The following is a 15428-nucleotide window of genomic DNA, read 5'->3' on the forward strand; positions in this document are numbered from 1 at the left end:
ACAACACTGCACGGTTCCCTGGGGAAAGGACAAGTGTTGAGGGGGAAAGGAAATCTGCACCTCCACCCCATACACAATGAGTTCTTCTATATCAAAAAGAAGATGCCAGGGGCTGAACCCAGGGCTTCTGCAATAAGCTACATTTCCCAGCCTTCTCTTAAGTTTCTGAACAGGTCTTGCTAAGTCACTAAGTTGTCCAGACTGGTCCTGAAATTGTGACTCTCCTTTCTTAGTCTCCCAGCGTACTAAGGCTACAGATGTGTGCTGCGGTGCTGCTGAGGGTTTTAGGCAACACATAAATCCTGGTGGACCACCCACGGCTCCACCAAACCTGCTGTCAAGCTCTCCACCGACTAAGCCAGCCTGGTTGCCACACACCTGCAATCCCAGCACTCTGGAAAATCAAGCAGGAGGATCACAAAAAGTTCAAAGCCAGCCTGGGCAACTTTGGGAGACACTGTCTTCAAATAAATTTTTAAAAAGGGCCGGGGCTTAGTTCAGTGTCAATGCCCCAGTTTCAGTCCCGTAGTGCTGGGATAGGGGCATCTTCCACAACCTCACGGCGGGAAACCCACGCTCTATTCTCTCACCTTTCCTCAGAGCCGACCACTTCTTCCTTGTCCCAGTGGGCGCCCCGCCTCTCCCTAGTCCCCTCCCATGACCCTGCTGGTCCTTCTCCAGCTGGCTCCTCCACCTCACACTGCCCTCAGGGTCCTGGAACGCACACCATGGACTTCTCCGGTCTGCCCAAACAATCTCACTCACTCTCGTGCTCTGAGCAGCATTTAAAATGCCAAGCACCCCCTAGTGTGTCCCTGTCACCCGGCTTCCTCTCCCGATGCCTATCACTGAGTCCTACTGGGACCACCGCTTGAACATCACAGAAGTCCTTCCAACCCAGCACTTCTAAAAATGAAGACGTCGCTTTTATCCAGTATCTGACACCACTGCTCTTTCCTAGCTATTCACACGGACCATTCCCGCAGCTGCTCACGTCAAGTCCTCGCAGGATTCTTGACTCTAACCTTCTTTGACACACCACGTCCAGTATGTCAGCATTTGTGTCGGCAACCTTTGTGGGCTCAACCCAGAATCTTGCACTTTTTGCCAATTCATCACTGGTCCACACTCCCTTATCTCCTCTCAATACAACAGCTGGAGAAAGGTGGGGTGTATGTGTGTTTGAGAGAGAGAGAGAGAGAGAGAGAGAGAGAAAGAGAGAGAGAGAGAGAGAGAGAGAGATGGTAGACTGCTTGTGTCTCTGGAGAGGCTCTAATCTTTGCCTTCACCCTGGACGTCATCTCCTGGCTTCCAGCGCAGACTCTTCATCTTCTACCTTGGATCCTTCAGCCTTCTGTCACAGGCCCATCAGCCTCCTGATACTGCAGGGACACTGCGTGAGCTCCCGACCTTGGACTGGACCCTTCAGCCTCCAGTGTGCAGACGCCCTCTACACCCTTCCTCCTCTGACTCTGGCTGACCATGGTAAGCCAGTCTTACAGGTTCCTATACATGTGTATATCTTGCATTATATCTGTTCCTCTAGGAAACCCTGACTGATACACTCATAAACTGAACCACTTCTCTGCTCAGAGCCCTCTGCTGTCACCTTGTCACTCGAAGAGAAGCCAAGTCATCCTATAACCTACAAATCCTTCCAAGAGCCAAGCCCCATCTTACCCACTCACATCTCCAACCCACATGCCTAGCTGTGGCCCTCGTTGCTGTACCTTCGCCCTTCTTCCCCTCTCCTCCCACCCCTGGCCTACATGGCACAACCCTGGCCCAGAAGGTCCTGCCTCCGGTAGCCACAGGCCTACTCCTGCATATCCTTGACTCTGAGCAATCCTCCTGATGACCCTGCTGAGGCACATTCTCCTCCCTCCTCCCTCTAATTCTCACACGCTTTATCACCTCCAGACTGACTTACTACCTTCTTCCTAGGAGACGCTGCTCCACAAGGGGCAAGAATTTTCCTGCTAACTGCTAACTGCTCTATCACCAGTACCTACAGCAGTGCTGGGCAGAGAGTATTTGTCTGATTAACAGTTACAATAAGAGAGTAATTTATAATTTATAAACACATGATTTTCTCATTCAGATGTTACCTATTATTTAGATATCTATAATTGAAATTCATTAAAGGAATAACTGCATGAATAATTAGTTTGGTCCCTCACTACGAATTGGGGCACTGTAGGTTCACCAGTCTCCTGGTGCCTGAGGGCAGGGGAAACTGGAGAAGGGTGTGCTTGGCTACACTGAGGATTTGGTGGGCCAAAGACCCTCAAGAAACCATGGAGTCTGAGCAGCCAGGGATGCGGAGTGGGAGAGACGCAGAGAAAAGGGGAAAGAAAGTTGCAGAGATGATTCTTGCTAACATTCCTGCTTTCAGGACCCACAGCATGGGCTGGGGGCTGCTGGGCTCAGTCCAGGCTGATTTGGCTCGGCCCCACAGCAGCCCCTGACTGGCCTCTTGAATTCAGTCATGTCCTCCCACTTGGTACCACCTCATCCTTGGGGGCAATCAAGTCACTTGGGAGGTGCAGGGACAAGATGTGGCACATCATCCTCTGCCCCTGCCCCCCTTCTTACCACCTGTGTGGGGTCTGCCCTCTTCTGCCCTTAAAGGACTCTGTAGGACACACACAAAGTACAAAGGGCTCTGAGGCAATTCGTATCCTTTACATAACTGACCTTCTTACATCACCATGAGAAGCCACATGTTATTTTAGAATATTCTAGAAAGGCACTGTATCAATAAAGAACATTTGCTGGAGAAGTCTCCTGAGAAGAATGGGGTGGAAACGTAAGTGTTGCCCTGGGTGGAAATGGAGGAGAGCATCAGTACCCTTACCGATGTTTTACAGCTGGAGCAGTGGGATCCTTAAGACCAATTTCACTCATCTGCTTCTGCACGTCTTGAATATTTTTGAAGAGCTCATTATTTTTGGAGCTACAGGCCTCTAACAGTTTGTTGTCCTCAGCAAGTTCCCGCTGCATGCCAGGGCCCCGTGTGTCCAGTACCTCTGCGGATGCGGCATCTACAAGTTTCTCACAAGTGGACTCTCCACCTCGCTCAGCATCCTTAAAGGTTATACCAAGCATCCGCAAGTGCTCATCCAGCTGTCCGGCCTGGGCTTTCATCAGCTGAATTTCTCTCTCTGTATCTCTTTCTGTTAAAGTATTTCCTGGTGTCCCTGGTACAGCCGAGCCTGACAGCTCCATGACAGGCTCCTCAGGGCGCTTCAGGGCTGCTAGAGCAGACAGCAGCTCCTGCAGGGCGGCCAGGACGCCCTCGCCCATCTGCACCCTGCGGCTCGCCTCCTCCAGCTGAGCTCTGCATGCCAGCAGAATGTGCTGCACGGCCCCTGCGTCACTGGGGTGCAATCCCCTCAAGACAGAGTTGCCTGGCTCTTCTAAGTCCCTACACATAGCGATCTGTCTTGCAATGGAATCTTGCATACTCTGCAAAAGAAAAAAAAAAAAGAATTTAAAAGACTAAGGCAGAAAAAAAGAAAACCACATGTCAGAAATTAATCTCAAGCAGAAGACTAGATTCGACAGAAAAATGCTTCTGAGATTAACCAAAGCTGACACTTGAACATGGGAAACATTTTAATTGCAATGATCAGACAGCCCCATTGTGTCATTATCTTACATCCCGATGCTTTAGTTGCCAAAAGAAAACAAGCACATAAATCTCTTACTTCAAAGCACACAGAAATGAGCAGCTGTGAGGCCAGCTAGACCACTGAAAAGACAGAATCAATGTTGAATAAATAAATGTAAAATATGCTATTTAAGCCAGTGAGTCTCATATGATATTTAGAAATTCAGTCAAACTGAGGAAGGCATTTGGAAAGGTGGCTTCATTTTAGAAGATATCCTGTTGTTTACTCCATAGTAGCTACCTCCAAGGATACAAGGAATTGGAACCTTGAGAAATGAATAGCCAGTTAATAAATTATTGAAGATTTTTCTATCATGGTTATATTCTAAATTTACACTATGATAAATCAAAGATGCATAACCATCTATGTATCCCTGATTCCTCTGTCAATACACTAGGAGGATATATTTACCCTCAGGTTTTGGTAAACACCATCAGCATCCACAAGATGAAATTCCCGGATGGTCACCTCCCCGAGAGCCAGGTCCGAACCACACAGGAGTAAAGACTGTTCCTCCACGGGTGATACCACCTGCAGTGCCAGCTCTAAGGACTCCAACCTGGGTGAAAAATAAGCCAGACATGAAGGGAAACAAAGCAGAAAAATATCTCACAAGAACATATTAACACTATTATTTGACCATGAGTGAGCAATAGTCACCCAAGGAAAACATACGTAAAGATTCGTACAGGTCACATTAAACCCAAACTCATACATCTAACATGCCAAAATATGAGTTTTCATATCCAAGGTTTCTTTTTCTTCCATTAATTTATCCATTGGATGCAAGTTGGTTTTTTAAAATGTAGTTTAGTACAGGGCCTACAGAGGGTCTCTATACAAATTGGACTTGCTCTGATCCTCGTTTTCAGCCTCCCAAGCACTGGGCTAAAGGTGCATGCCGCCACGCCCAGTCTCAATCGTAGTCTTTTTTAATTTTACGGAAGGGTCTACAGGGTGTTCAGGGTCTCACTACTAGATTGGACTTGCACTGATCCTCCTGTTTTCAGCCTCCCAAGACCTGGGATTACAGGCACATGCCACCATGCCCAGTCTCAGTTGCCGCCTTAGCATGCCCCAGGGGTGGGGCTAGCACAGCACACTGGGGACTGAACTCCAGTCCCTGTGTCTGCCTAAGCAGATGCTTTAGTCTGCTGAGCTATCTGGTTGACCCCATTAATTTATCCATTGATTCATTCATTCACCGGCATTTATTTAGTAAGAGACTTGGTTAAGTTTGCATCCCATTGGTGCTAGCCAGCTCCACCTTACTGTTACTGTTGGGGTTTTTGCTTTGTTTTGCTTTACTAATTTCTACTGGTTTATTGAAAGGGATGGTTAGTGCTTAATTCTTTGACCAATTTTCCATGCCCAGATCTGGCAACCTAAACAACTACTTTGAAGACAACTGTTACTGTTTTGATAGCCTTATGGATGATTTCTCTTTCACTCCAAAATGTGTCCTAATATCTAGGATTACAAAGAATGGAAAACTGTTGTTAGACCGTTTTTATTGTTAAGCACCTCCCTCTCTTTCGAAATTTTAATACAGAATGTACTTTAATTTTCACACGCTCACCAAGAAACTGTATAATTATTTTATTACAATTATGGAATAATTTATAATATAATTCCATTTATAAATATCACTCCACATGATGGGGCTCTGGGTTTTGAGCCTTGGTGGCTTCCTATGTAAAATGGGAGCCCGTGCTGGGGACACACATTCTGTGCACTCGTTACTTAGGTGGGTAACAGCACTCCCGTTGTGGAATGAGGGAATCATCCGTGCCTGACAGCGTCTGGGCCTTAGCCATATTCATGGTCAAGGAGAGATGGCCAAAGAGCATGACCTTGGAAGTCCCACTGCCTCTGGCGGGCTCTGGCTACAGGTACGGACTGGTTGTGCTCCACACACTGTCTGAGCCATGTTTCCTTATCAGTAAAATGAGCATCATGATGCTATTTTTGGGATCTGGAACAACCTCTGGAAGTTGAAAGGCTTGGGGCTTGGGTTGGTGTTTTGTAAAGTTGGGAACCCCTAGGAGTCGGGCCTACTGGAAGTTAGGTCATTTGAAGGGAGGACTGGGACCCTTTCCCTTCCTAGCTGCCAAGACACAAAGAGACCCTCTTCACCATGCACCCCTACCATATCATACAGTGGGTGCCTCCCCCGGGAACAACAGAGCCAGCGAACCTAGACGGAAGCCCCTGTAAACTGTGAGTTACAATAAACCTTCACCCTCGTCAAGTTGGTTTAGCATGTGTATTTTTCACAGCAACAGACAGCTGGCTAATGGAATACTGTTGGCCTCTCTTGTGGTCATGATAACTAAATAAAGTAACATACTTAGTATTAGTAATCATTTTAAGAGGACTTTTAAAAATTGAGTTGAGGTATTCAATTCATGGGTAGTAAGTAGAGCTCAGAATTATACCTGGTCTTAAGAGGCATCTGAAAGGTGCTTTCTTTTCCCTTTAATGTAGCTCTTGTCTTAACTATAACAGGCTTCTCCGTGTCACTCACAAGATTTTCTAACTTCGATGAGATGGTTTCAAACTCTTTCCAGCAAGCCTCCGTTTCATTTTTTAAGAGCTATGTGAAACACATAAATTAAGATATCAACCAGTAAGTTAATAAGCACAATTATTTTATTCTTACAAAAGGAGACACAGAAAAAATAGATATTCGCTACTGTGGGAAGCGAGAGAATGTTTCACATGAAAATGTGTCTTAAAATATTTTCCAGCCATCTACAAATGAACTATAGGGAAGAATGATACCAAGTATGCTCTCAAAAGACTCACTCAGGGCAGGAAAGGAGGGGACAATACAACTTTAACAGTTATCCAAACTCCCTTGGCCTTAGTTATTGCAGAACACAATTCAGAAAGACGCATAGCCACTAGCAACAGATACTCTATTTCTTCTAGCTAGCGAATCCACTACCTTCTGAACTAAAAGATAATTATAATGAAACAAAACTGTTTCTTATACTCGTAAGAAGTGAATAACATTAATTTATGGCTTACAACAAAACACCTCTAATTCTGTACTATTCTAGCGTCTTATTTTAAGGCACTATTTGTTCTTCACCCTCTCCAAAATCTAATATAGTTTTCCTAATCAACTTAATAGTCACTGGGGAAAGGTCTCCAGATAGTTTCTTAGCGGTGACCAAAACAGGCTAAATCCATCACTCGAACATCAGTGATTTTTGCACACATACAGCTGGCTTATTCAGGGGAAGAACAGAGAAGAGTGTGACCAAAAGCTGGCATAAGAAAGTGAAGGAAACTGGGAAATGTGGGCACACACTGCAAGACCCACGCTGGCCCTGGTCACCCAGTGAATGCCCCCCTCCCCCCGAAGGGCACTAATGCACGTGAGAGCTCATGTGACAAGCCCCACGCACCCCAATGCACTGGAAATCTTCAAAATGATCAAATACTTATTTGCACAGCTTACGATGTGTGTGCCCACCACTACCAAGATGCTGTTTCTGTACCGGCAGAGCTGAACACAACGCTCTCCCTGAGGTCTTTCTGGGAAGCGCGCTCATCATTCCCTCTGCTGCCTGCCCACACAGCCTTGTATCAGGCAGTCCGCAGCTGACACACATCACAGCACTTCTAGACAACGTGCGAATCTGGTCGAGATGATAAATGACTGAGACAAATACTCAAAGCCATTAGTTATAGTTTGGAGCAGCACGGGAGCAGATGGAAAGTGTCAGCAAACTCTGCGCTGGTTTTGATCAGTTCATCTGAAGTCCCGAGCACAATCAAAAACTCTGTAAGCCCCAGTATCTGGAGCAGCTGATTAAAGCATCAGGAATAAATTAGAATCCATCACTATAGTATTTCCTAGGCTTGGTATTTGCAAACAAGTCACTTTCTGGAACAGGGTGGTATTAGAAATGCAATCCAATAAAGAAAATTCTTGAGATATGCGCCTTAAATCTTAAGATTCCGTGTATGTCACCTCAACAGAAACAGTCATGTCCATAACTGTGGTGGCGTTTTCCTCCCTGTTTTTTGGTTTGTTTTGAAACAGGGTCTCGCTGTGCAGTTCAGGCTGGCCTTGAGCTCACTTTGTAGCTCACACTCTTCTTAAACTGGCAGTAATCCCTCTGCCTCAGCCTCCTGAGTGCTGGGATTACAGGCAAGCACTGCCAGTAACATTCTTTTTTAGTAAAAGAGAAACACTCTTTCTAGTAGCTACCTGCAGGTCTTTCAGCTTCTCCTGCAGACACGCACTCCTCCACTCCTTCTCATTAGAGAAATCACAAGTGATCCTGAATTGGTTGTTCTGCAGATGTAGTTCAAGAATCTTTTTGTGTGCATCATAGCTGAGGAAAAAATTAAATGCAAATGTGAATTTTACAAACAAGTCAAAAATACCCTCAAATTATTACCAATTGTACATGATGAAATCCCAGGAAACTTCAATTTAAGTTACTGGATCATGCACTAAAATTACAACTACAGGATAAAACTTTTTACAAAGCACAATATGTTCCCAAAGATGAAGGCTTTCTGTTGGATTTTCCAGCTGTTTAAGTACCTCTCTTGTAACTTATTTATAGGTGTGTTCTCATCCTTTCCATCCTTTCCCATAATGCTTTCTTCTCGCTGTGGCTTTAACTCTGAGGCCTGGCTGTAATTCTTAATGGCTTCCATTGCCTAAGCAAATATGAAAGACAGTAAACATAACCGTAACCACACTTGCCTGGAACAGCTGGATGTTTTATACTTATAGTGTTGATTCTTTCTAACCAAGAGATGGTATGATTTTCTTTGCAATTTCTCAGCTCAGAAACAAGCCTTCCCACAGGACATTTATTAAAGTGGGTCTCACCTTCTAATGGATAACAGAACGCTGCCTGATGCTGAATGCTGCTGCTGCTGCGTGAGACCCGCTAGCCACAGTCAGACAGAGACAGACACCACAGGAGCAGGAACAGACCTCCAAAAACAAACGTACCTCATTCCTCTCCTGCCTGTGCCGTCTGGTGCTCTGGGCCACGACACGCACTACATGCCAACCTAACTTCAAGGATTTAGAAAAGTCACTTCTCAAAGGAAGTAGAATACGTGATGGTGAGCAGACAAATGACCAGTGAACCGTTCATCTCAAAATGCAGAGGCTCTTGTGCAGACAAGTTCTGCCTCTCCCACTCTCAACAGCAACGGACCCAAAGAACCATCTTCGTAATGGCCCGGTGCGGTCCCTGCTGGAAACACCTGTATCCTCGAACAAAATTAAGTTATGATCACAAGGGCTTGGCTTCAGTGCATCCTAATTCCTCAGAAAATTAGTCTTCCTTGTATTTTGTTAAATGGGATTTCTTAGCTGATATGAACAACCAGATAATTAAAGGCAATGCTTAAACAATTAGAAGTGGATTACTGTACCCTCTACCTTTTACATTGAGTGTATTTCTATAATACATTATCTACTTCTAACACCTTTTCAGCTGCTGGCTGATTATCTGATTTTGCAAATGGCTCCTCACTGTGGGAATCCTTTCCACCATTCTCTGTTGTGGTCACAGTCCCCCTGGGAAGAAATCAAGATTACATGTTAAAACAGAGAACAATGGAAACTAAAAGAGAAAGAACAAAGCTTAATGCCATCTGATTGTGCAAAAGGTGGCCTCTAGCACTTCCCCCAAGCATGCCTATTCTCTGTGAGTACTGACTGGACTTTCGATGAAATTCCTGCAGGGGCCTGCAGTGTCCTGAGAATCTCGGAAGCACTCTTCAGAAGTCTCTCTATCTTCTGTTCATAATCTCTGAGGGCTTGCTTCACTTCCTGTTGCTTCTCCTGCGAAGCCAGCTCCTCAGACAGCACCCTCAGGACGCCCATGTGGTGGTCAAGCTGGCCCACGATGCCGTCCTTAGCAAAGCAAGCCTAAGGGCAGACAGCAGAAAAAAGGATGCAGGTCAGTTCCCAATTCTTCCACACACCCAATCAGAAACTAATAAATGAGTGACTAGCAATACTTTATTTTACAGTCCACTGCTGTAGTCATGGTGTGATAAGGACTGTGGAAAAATAGAGGAATCGGCCCTAAAGGAATTCACACTGCAGTAACACAGACATGCAAACAATTAGCCCATAGCATAAGAAGTACTGAGAGACCTGCCCCGCCTTGAAAGATCAAGAAAAGCCTACATCACAAGAGGGGACTATCTGTGTGAGATGCGGGAAGAACAAGGACAAGTCCCGCAAGCCAGAGGGGGAAGCCAGGAAAGAGGTTCCAGAAGCCTCCAGGCCAGGCTCTGAAGAACTGGTGGTCTGCTTGAGTTCAGAGTTGTTCTGGGCATCAAAGGGAGCACATGGCATAAGATCTGATGTTGACAAGGCTAATCCTAACCCAATCAAAACACGGTCAACCAAATCAAATGGAAGAAGCACATGTGCTCGCTTTGGCAGCACATATACTAAAATTGGAATGATACAGAGAAGATTAGCCTGGCCCCTGCGCAAGGACAACATGCAAATTCGTGAAGCATTCCCTATTTTTACCTCTTTCCTAATCTTCACTAGCAGGAAAACTGAGGCTCTTATTAAAAAAAAAAAAATACAGATGGCCAACAAGTACATAAAAAATGCTCAACATCGCTGGCTATGCGCAAAATGCAAATTAAAACAACACTGAGATTCCATCTCAGTCCAGAAAGAATGGCTATCATCAGGAACTCAAATAACAAATGCTGGAGGTTGAGGGGGGTGGGAATAGACACCGAGATAAAAGAGAGACAGAGAATCTATAAAGAACACTAAAAAAGGACTCTTTCTTCCCAACTGTGTGAAAAAGCTTGACACTGAGAGCCACAGCAGTAAGGCACTTAAAAAGAAATGAAAAGGAGTCAGCCCTACCAAATATGTGAGAGCGACCAAATAGGACAGAGGCCAAAAGACATCATCACAACTGCCCCAAGCTGCTTTCTATACTGATTTACTCATTTTCACAAAAGCTGCATTTCTGAGAACACCATGCCCCAATAGAGGCATCCGCAGACACTTCGGCAACAGGCAATGCTACTGTGACCGCAGTCCCAGGATGGGAGCACAGAAATGTGTTAGGGAGGAATCGGGAAATAGCTCCTCTCTGCTGAGTCTGCCCACTCCTGGAGAAGCACGAGGACAGGGATAGCTTGGGCCACCTCAATAACAATCCTCGGGACAAGCAGGCTGAAGCCGTTTTCAGAGCTGACTTAATCCCGGGCTAAGGACCCACACAGAGATTTAAGACAAACTACAACACAGTCACAAAATGTCAGTGGAAGTTGTTTTACCTTATGCTCATTGATGAGACCCTTGCTCTTTCCTCTACGAATAAGTTTCTTTTCTTTATTTATTTGCTTTTCAAGTTTTGAAATTGTGTCTTGAAGTTTTCCTTTTTCAATGTCTATTTTTAGTTGTTGAATATACAACGAAATTTCATGATGAAGCGACTACAAAAAAAGCAAAACATTAATCATGGCAACAGAATATACTGAAAACCATTTGTAAAAACAACACAAATATTTGTAGTAACAAAAAGGAAGAACTACAACTTAACAATATTTTGATTCACCCATGTATCTTTGGAGAGAATGTTTTAAAAAGTCCCAGCCAGACCTATTAATCTTTGTTCTTTTAGTTTCTAACTAAAAATCTGGTTTTGGTATGAAAAGCACCAGTAAGAATTTGAAAGGGCCAGCGAGATAGCTCAGTGAACTAAGCACCTGCCTAGGCAAGCACAGGGGCTCGGGTCCAGTCCATGGTACCACATGCCACACTGGCCCCACCCCGGCTCCACTCATGGGCACGCTGAGCTGGCCACCAAGTCTGCGTGCAGTGGTGCACACCTGTAATCCCAGTGCTGGGAGGCTAAAAATAGGAGGATCACCACGAGTTGGAGCTGCCGAGTGGGGCCCTATACCAAATAGATAAATTTAAAAAAAAAACAAAACCTTAGCATTCTCAGAGAGAAGTATTTAGAGTGTTTTCTGTTGTCCTGGCTGGATGCTGACAGATAAGAATATGACAGATAAGCTACACACTTGGAGAAAACACACATCGGAGGCTAAGGAGACATAAAAATAAGCATAATGTGTTCCTGGATGAGATCCTAGAACAGAGGGAGGGATAGCTTCAGGAACCGAACCAAGTACAGACTTCTGCTACTACTGATCTATCACTGCAGGGCACAAGGGTGCAGGCCCAGAATCCCTATCTGGGAGGCTGTAAAAGGAAGACCGCAAGTTCAAGGCCAGCCTCAACAACTTGCCAAAAGCCAGTCTAAAAAAACATAAAAAAAGCTGTCAATGTAACTTGGGGGTAGAGCACTGACCTAGCATACACTGGCCCTGGCTCAACCCCAGTACTGCCAAGAGAATAACAAAATCCATATGGGCAAAAGTACCACACTTATCTAAGGTGTTAATGCTGGTAGGACCCAAGCCTGGGGTGGACTGGAACCCTCTGAATCACCTTCCCAATAATTCTTCAAATCGAAAACTATTGTAAAAAGTAAAATTTAAAAAAGAAAAAAAAAGAAATCAAACTTGAATTTAATAAAATTTAGACCTTTAAGACTTTTTTTTTTTTTTTTTAGGAAAGCCTGTAACAGTATTCAATTTAATTACAACTACACATGTGCAGTCATACTGGGAAATTAATTCCAGAAAGCCACTTCCCCCCATACCTATAAAGTCCTCGCACAAAATGGCATTTGCTACATGACCTGAGAACACCCTCCTGTACATTGTCTTCTCTGGAACGCTTATAATACCTAACACAATGTAAACACTTTGGGGCCTGGGAGATGGTTCACTGGAATAAGCGCTTCAATCCCCAGTTCCGCCTAAAATAAATAAATAAATACTTTTTTTTTTTTTTTAAAGACCTATATAACAAGAAATGTACAGGCCAGGGAGATGGCTCAGTGGAATAAGCGCTTCCCTGGCAAGCGCAAGGGCCTGAGTTCAATCCCCGGTTCCACCAAAAACAACAACAAAAAACAATGTAAACACTTTGTAAGTAGTTGTTATACTGCATTATCATGGAATCATGAGGAAAAAAACCCCATGTTCCATATAGATGAGGTTTTTTCTCAAATACTCCTGATTTGCAGCTGGCTACCCACAGGTGAGCAACCCGCACATGTACATGTATATACACGCATATACACATTCGTTATATTAGTTACTACTTATTGAAAACAATCTCTGTCACATATGCTTTATATAAATCTTCGTGACAGTCCTGCCAAGTGGGGTGTTATTCCCATTTGATCAATGAAGTCCCTAAAAGTCAGTCCTCCAGGGTCCTCACTTCCGAATTCAGGTTTGTCTGCCATGAAAGGCCACACCTGTTTCACTACATAATTCTGTATGTGTCATGTGTCGATGTGTGTTCTCAGTCGGCATCCAGCCAGGACAACAGAAAACACTCTAAATACTTCACTCTGAGAATGCTATATGCCAGGAATTATTATTATTATTTATTTATTTATCAGAGATAGGGTCTTGTTACATAGCCCAGGCTAGCCTTGAGTTCTCAGGGATCCTCTTGCCTCAGCCTCCCATGTGCCAGGCTCATAGGTGTATGCCACCAGGCCTGGCCAAATGCAAGGAATTACTACACCAGGGATGAAAGCTCAGAGCAGTCAAGCACAGACAGACAGGCACCAAGGGATAAGCACCAGGAAAGCAGCTCCTGTGCCTGGAGTGGGCACTTTTGTGGAGCCCAGGAAGAAAAGACACATGCCAGAAGCCAGGGCTCTGGGGCCCAGTGCCCACAGCGGTGGAGAAGAACCGCTCAGGTCTCCCTCTGCCCTCCTATCACTGTCCAATCGTAACTGTGCTGTCACTGACTGCACGCACACGCCAGCCAACCCCCAAAGACCTGAGCGCAGATCTCCTGGCATCACCCCAGGTGTAACACAGAGCACATGGGGAACCCCAGGATCCACTCCACTGCCAAACACATCGGGATCAGAGCCAGAGGCCCACGCACGTCCTACCTCCCACTTGGCACGGGCAGCCCCACTCTCCTCCTCCAGGGACAGCTTTGCCTCTTCAGGGACACTGAGCTCCAGTTCTTCAACAGCTTTCAAATACTTGCCCAGACTATTTGCGTTAGAAATCCTTAGTGCTTCCTAGAGGGGGGAAAAAAAAAAGCAACAAGAACATGGAAACTCCATTATTCTGTCAAATCCTCAAAACCGCCTTAGTAGTTCTGTGACAGAAGGTAAAACCAGAAGGGACCTGAGGGCCACTGCAAGGAACACAGGCGACACCTCTTTGTAAATTGAAGCTGACAGTCCTTTTGCATCATTTTAATTCTTTTGAAATGAATTACAAACTCTTTCTTATTTAAATATAATTATCTACTTGATATCTTTATGATATTCACAATAATTTCTGCTGCTTTCTGATAATTAAGAGGCTTAAGGTACAAAGTAAGAGAAACTGGCAATTGTCTAAAAACCTCTTGACACATTTTTATGCATCAAGCAGACAAGCACACTTCACAAGAAATAATAGGAAAAGTATAACTGTGTATATTAGAGATTAGCATGAGAGTTGGGTGTAGTGGTACATGCCTTTAATCCCAGCACTCAGGAGGCTGAGGCAGGATCGTTGTGAGTTCAAGACCAGCTTGGGCTACAAAGTGAGCTCAAGGCCAACCTGAACTGCATAGTGAGACCCTATCTCAAAATGGAAAAGAAAAAGAGAGAGACTGAGAGAGAGAGAGAGAGAGAGATTAGCACTGGAATAAGAAAGTTTATGGGGGGATTTATGTGGTAAAATATTTAATACCATGCATAATCACTGTTATGCTGCAAGGAGCCCGCATTACCTTGTTATCAATTCAAAGTTTTACCCAAGGCCAACCACATGGGCAGTCCCACCCCACGAAAGGTGTCGCAGGGCGCAGCCTTGCTGGGAGCATAGTCTGCTCTTTACCTGGCATACTATGAGAGCAAAAATCTAGCTAAACCAGAACAAAAAATAGTTTGAGACTAGTGGAAAGAACAGGAAACGGACGGGAGAGAGAAGGTGGAGGACATCCTGGAGTAGAAGGCAATCAAGCAAGGTGGGAACTCATTCGTGCGCTCACTCTGTATGTCAGGCCACTGTGGAGATGCACAGTGCCCCAGCGCCCCTCTGCAAGGCTTCTTTGCTAATGGTAGATTTGCGACCTGGGGAAAGACCCCAACCGCAATAGGGAGAAGAGACTCCAACGAGCCTCCCTGTGGCAAAGAGGAAGAGTCTCTGACCTCAGATCCCGAAAGGCAGACAGATGGTCAGAGAGAGAAACATGGTCCAAAACCTGACACCATTAGCTCTTCTCTCTGGGACAGGAGGGGCCTCGGAACCTCTAAATTTTTCATCTCCCTTTGCTTGGCAGATGAACTCCCCACTCCCTCTCCTGAAATCCAGTCTAACGATTATTTTAAAAACTTGGTAATGTGGAGTAAAAGCAGGGGGAAAAAAAGACAGCCAGCGACAGGCAAAATGCAGAGCGTCAAGCTGAGCAGTTGGCTGGTGGCTTTCAGGATTGCAGGGAATGCAGTGTCAAAATGGCTTTAAAAGGCGCCAGTGAGGTTCATAATCCAGGAAGCAGACCTAGCGCTCAGGCCCAGGAGAGACCGAGATGGAGGCCAGGTGAGAACGAAGCAGGCTCCTAGGAGAGCACCTTCTCCTCCCAGAGCAGGAGTGGCAGGACACGGGCACCGGGTGCCAAATCTC

The 15428-nt window shown here is 45.2% G+C and overlaps 1 protein-coding gene and 1 non-coding gene across 2 annotated transcripts in view; one reads left to right on the plus strand and one right to left on the minus strand.

Annotated features, from left to right (window-relative positions):
* The window catches only part of Syne2 (spectrin repeat containing nuclear envelope protein 2), a 225010-nt gene that overhangs the window by 190923 nt on the left and 18659 nt on the right, over window positions 1–15428 (minus strand). Inside the window, exons 5-13 of the mRNA XM_023702960.1 lie at window positions 13697–13831; window positions 10983–11141; window positions 9380–9591; window positions 9147–9237; window positions 8242–8360; window positions 7900–8026; window positions 6113–6270; window positions 4086–4233; window positions 2858–3468 (exon numbers count right to left, since the gene is read on the minus strand). Coding sequence (XP_023558728.1) covers window positions 2858–3468; window positions 4086–4233; window positions 6113–6270; window positions 7900–8026; window positions 8242–8360; window positions 9147–9237; window positions 9380–9591; window positions 10983–11141; window positions 13697–13831 — 1760 coding nt within the window. The remainder of the gene's footprint in view (window positions 1–2857; window positions 3469–4085; window positions 4234–6112; window positions 6271–7899; window positions 8027–8241; window positions 8361–9146; window positions 9238–9379; window positions 9592–10982; window positions 11142–13696; window positions 13832–15428) is intronic.
* LOC111813383 lies at window positions 10101–10207 on the plus strand. Its single transcript, XR_002818663.1, has one exon. It is a non-coding gene; the product is annotated as a U6 spliceosomal RNA (small nuclear RNA).

Source organism: Octodon degus, unplaced genomic scaffold (assembly GCF_000260255.1).
Source record: "Octodon degus isolate 3935 unplaced genomic scaffold, OctDeg1.0 scaffold00007, whole genome shotgun sequence".
Classification (NCBI taxonomy): Eukaryota; Metazoa; Chordata; class Mammalia; order Rodentia; family Octodontidae; genus Octodon; species Octodon degus.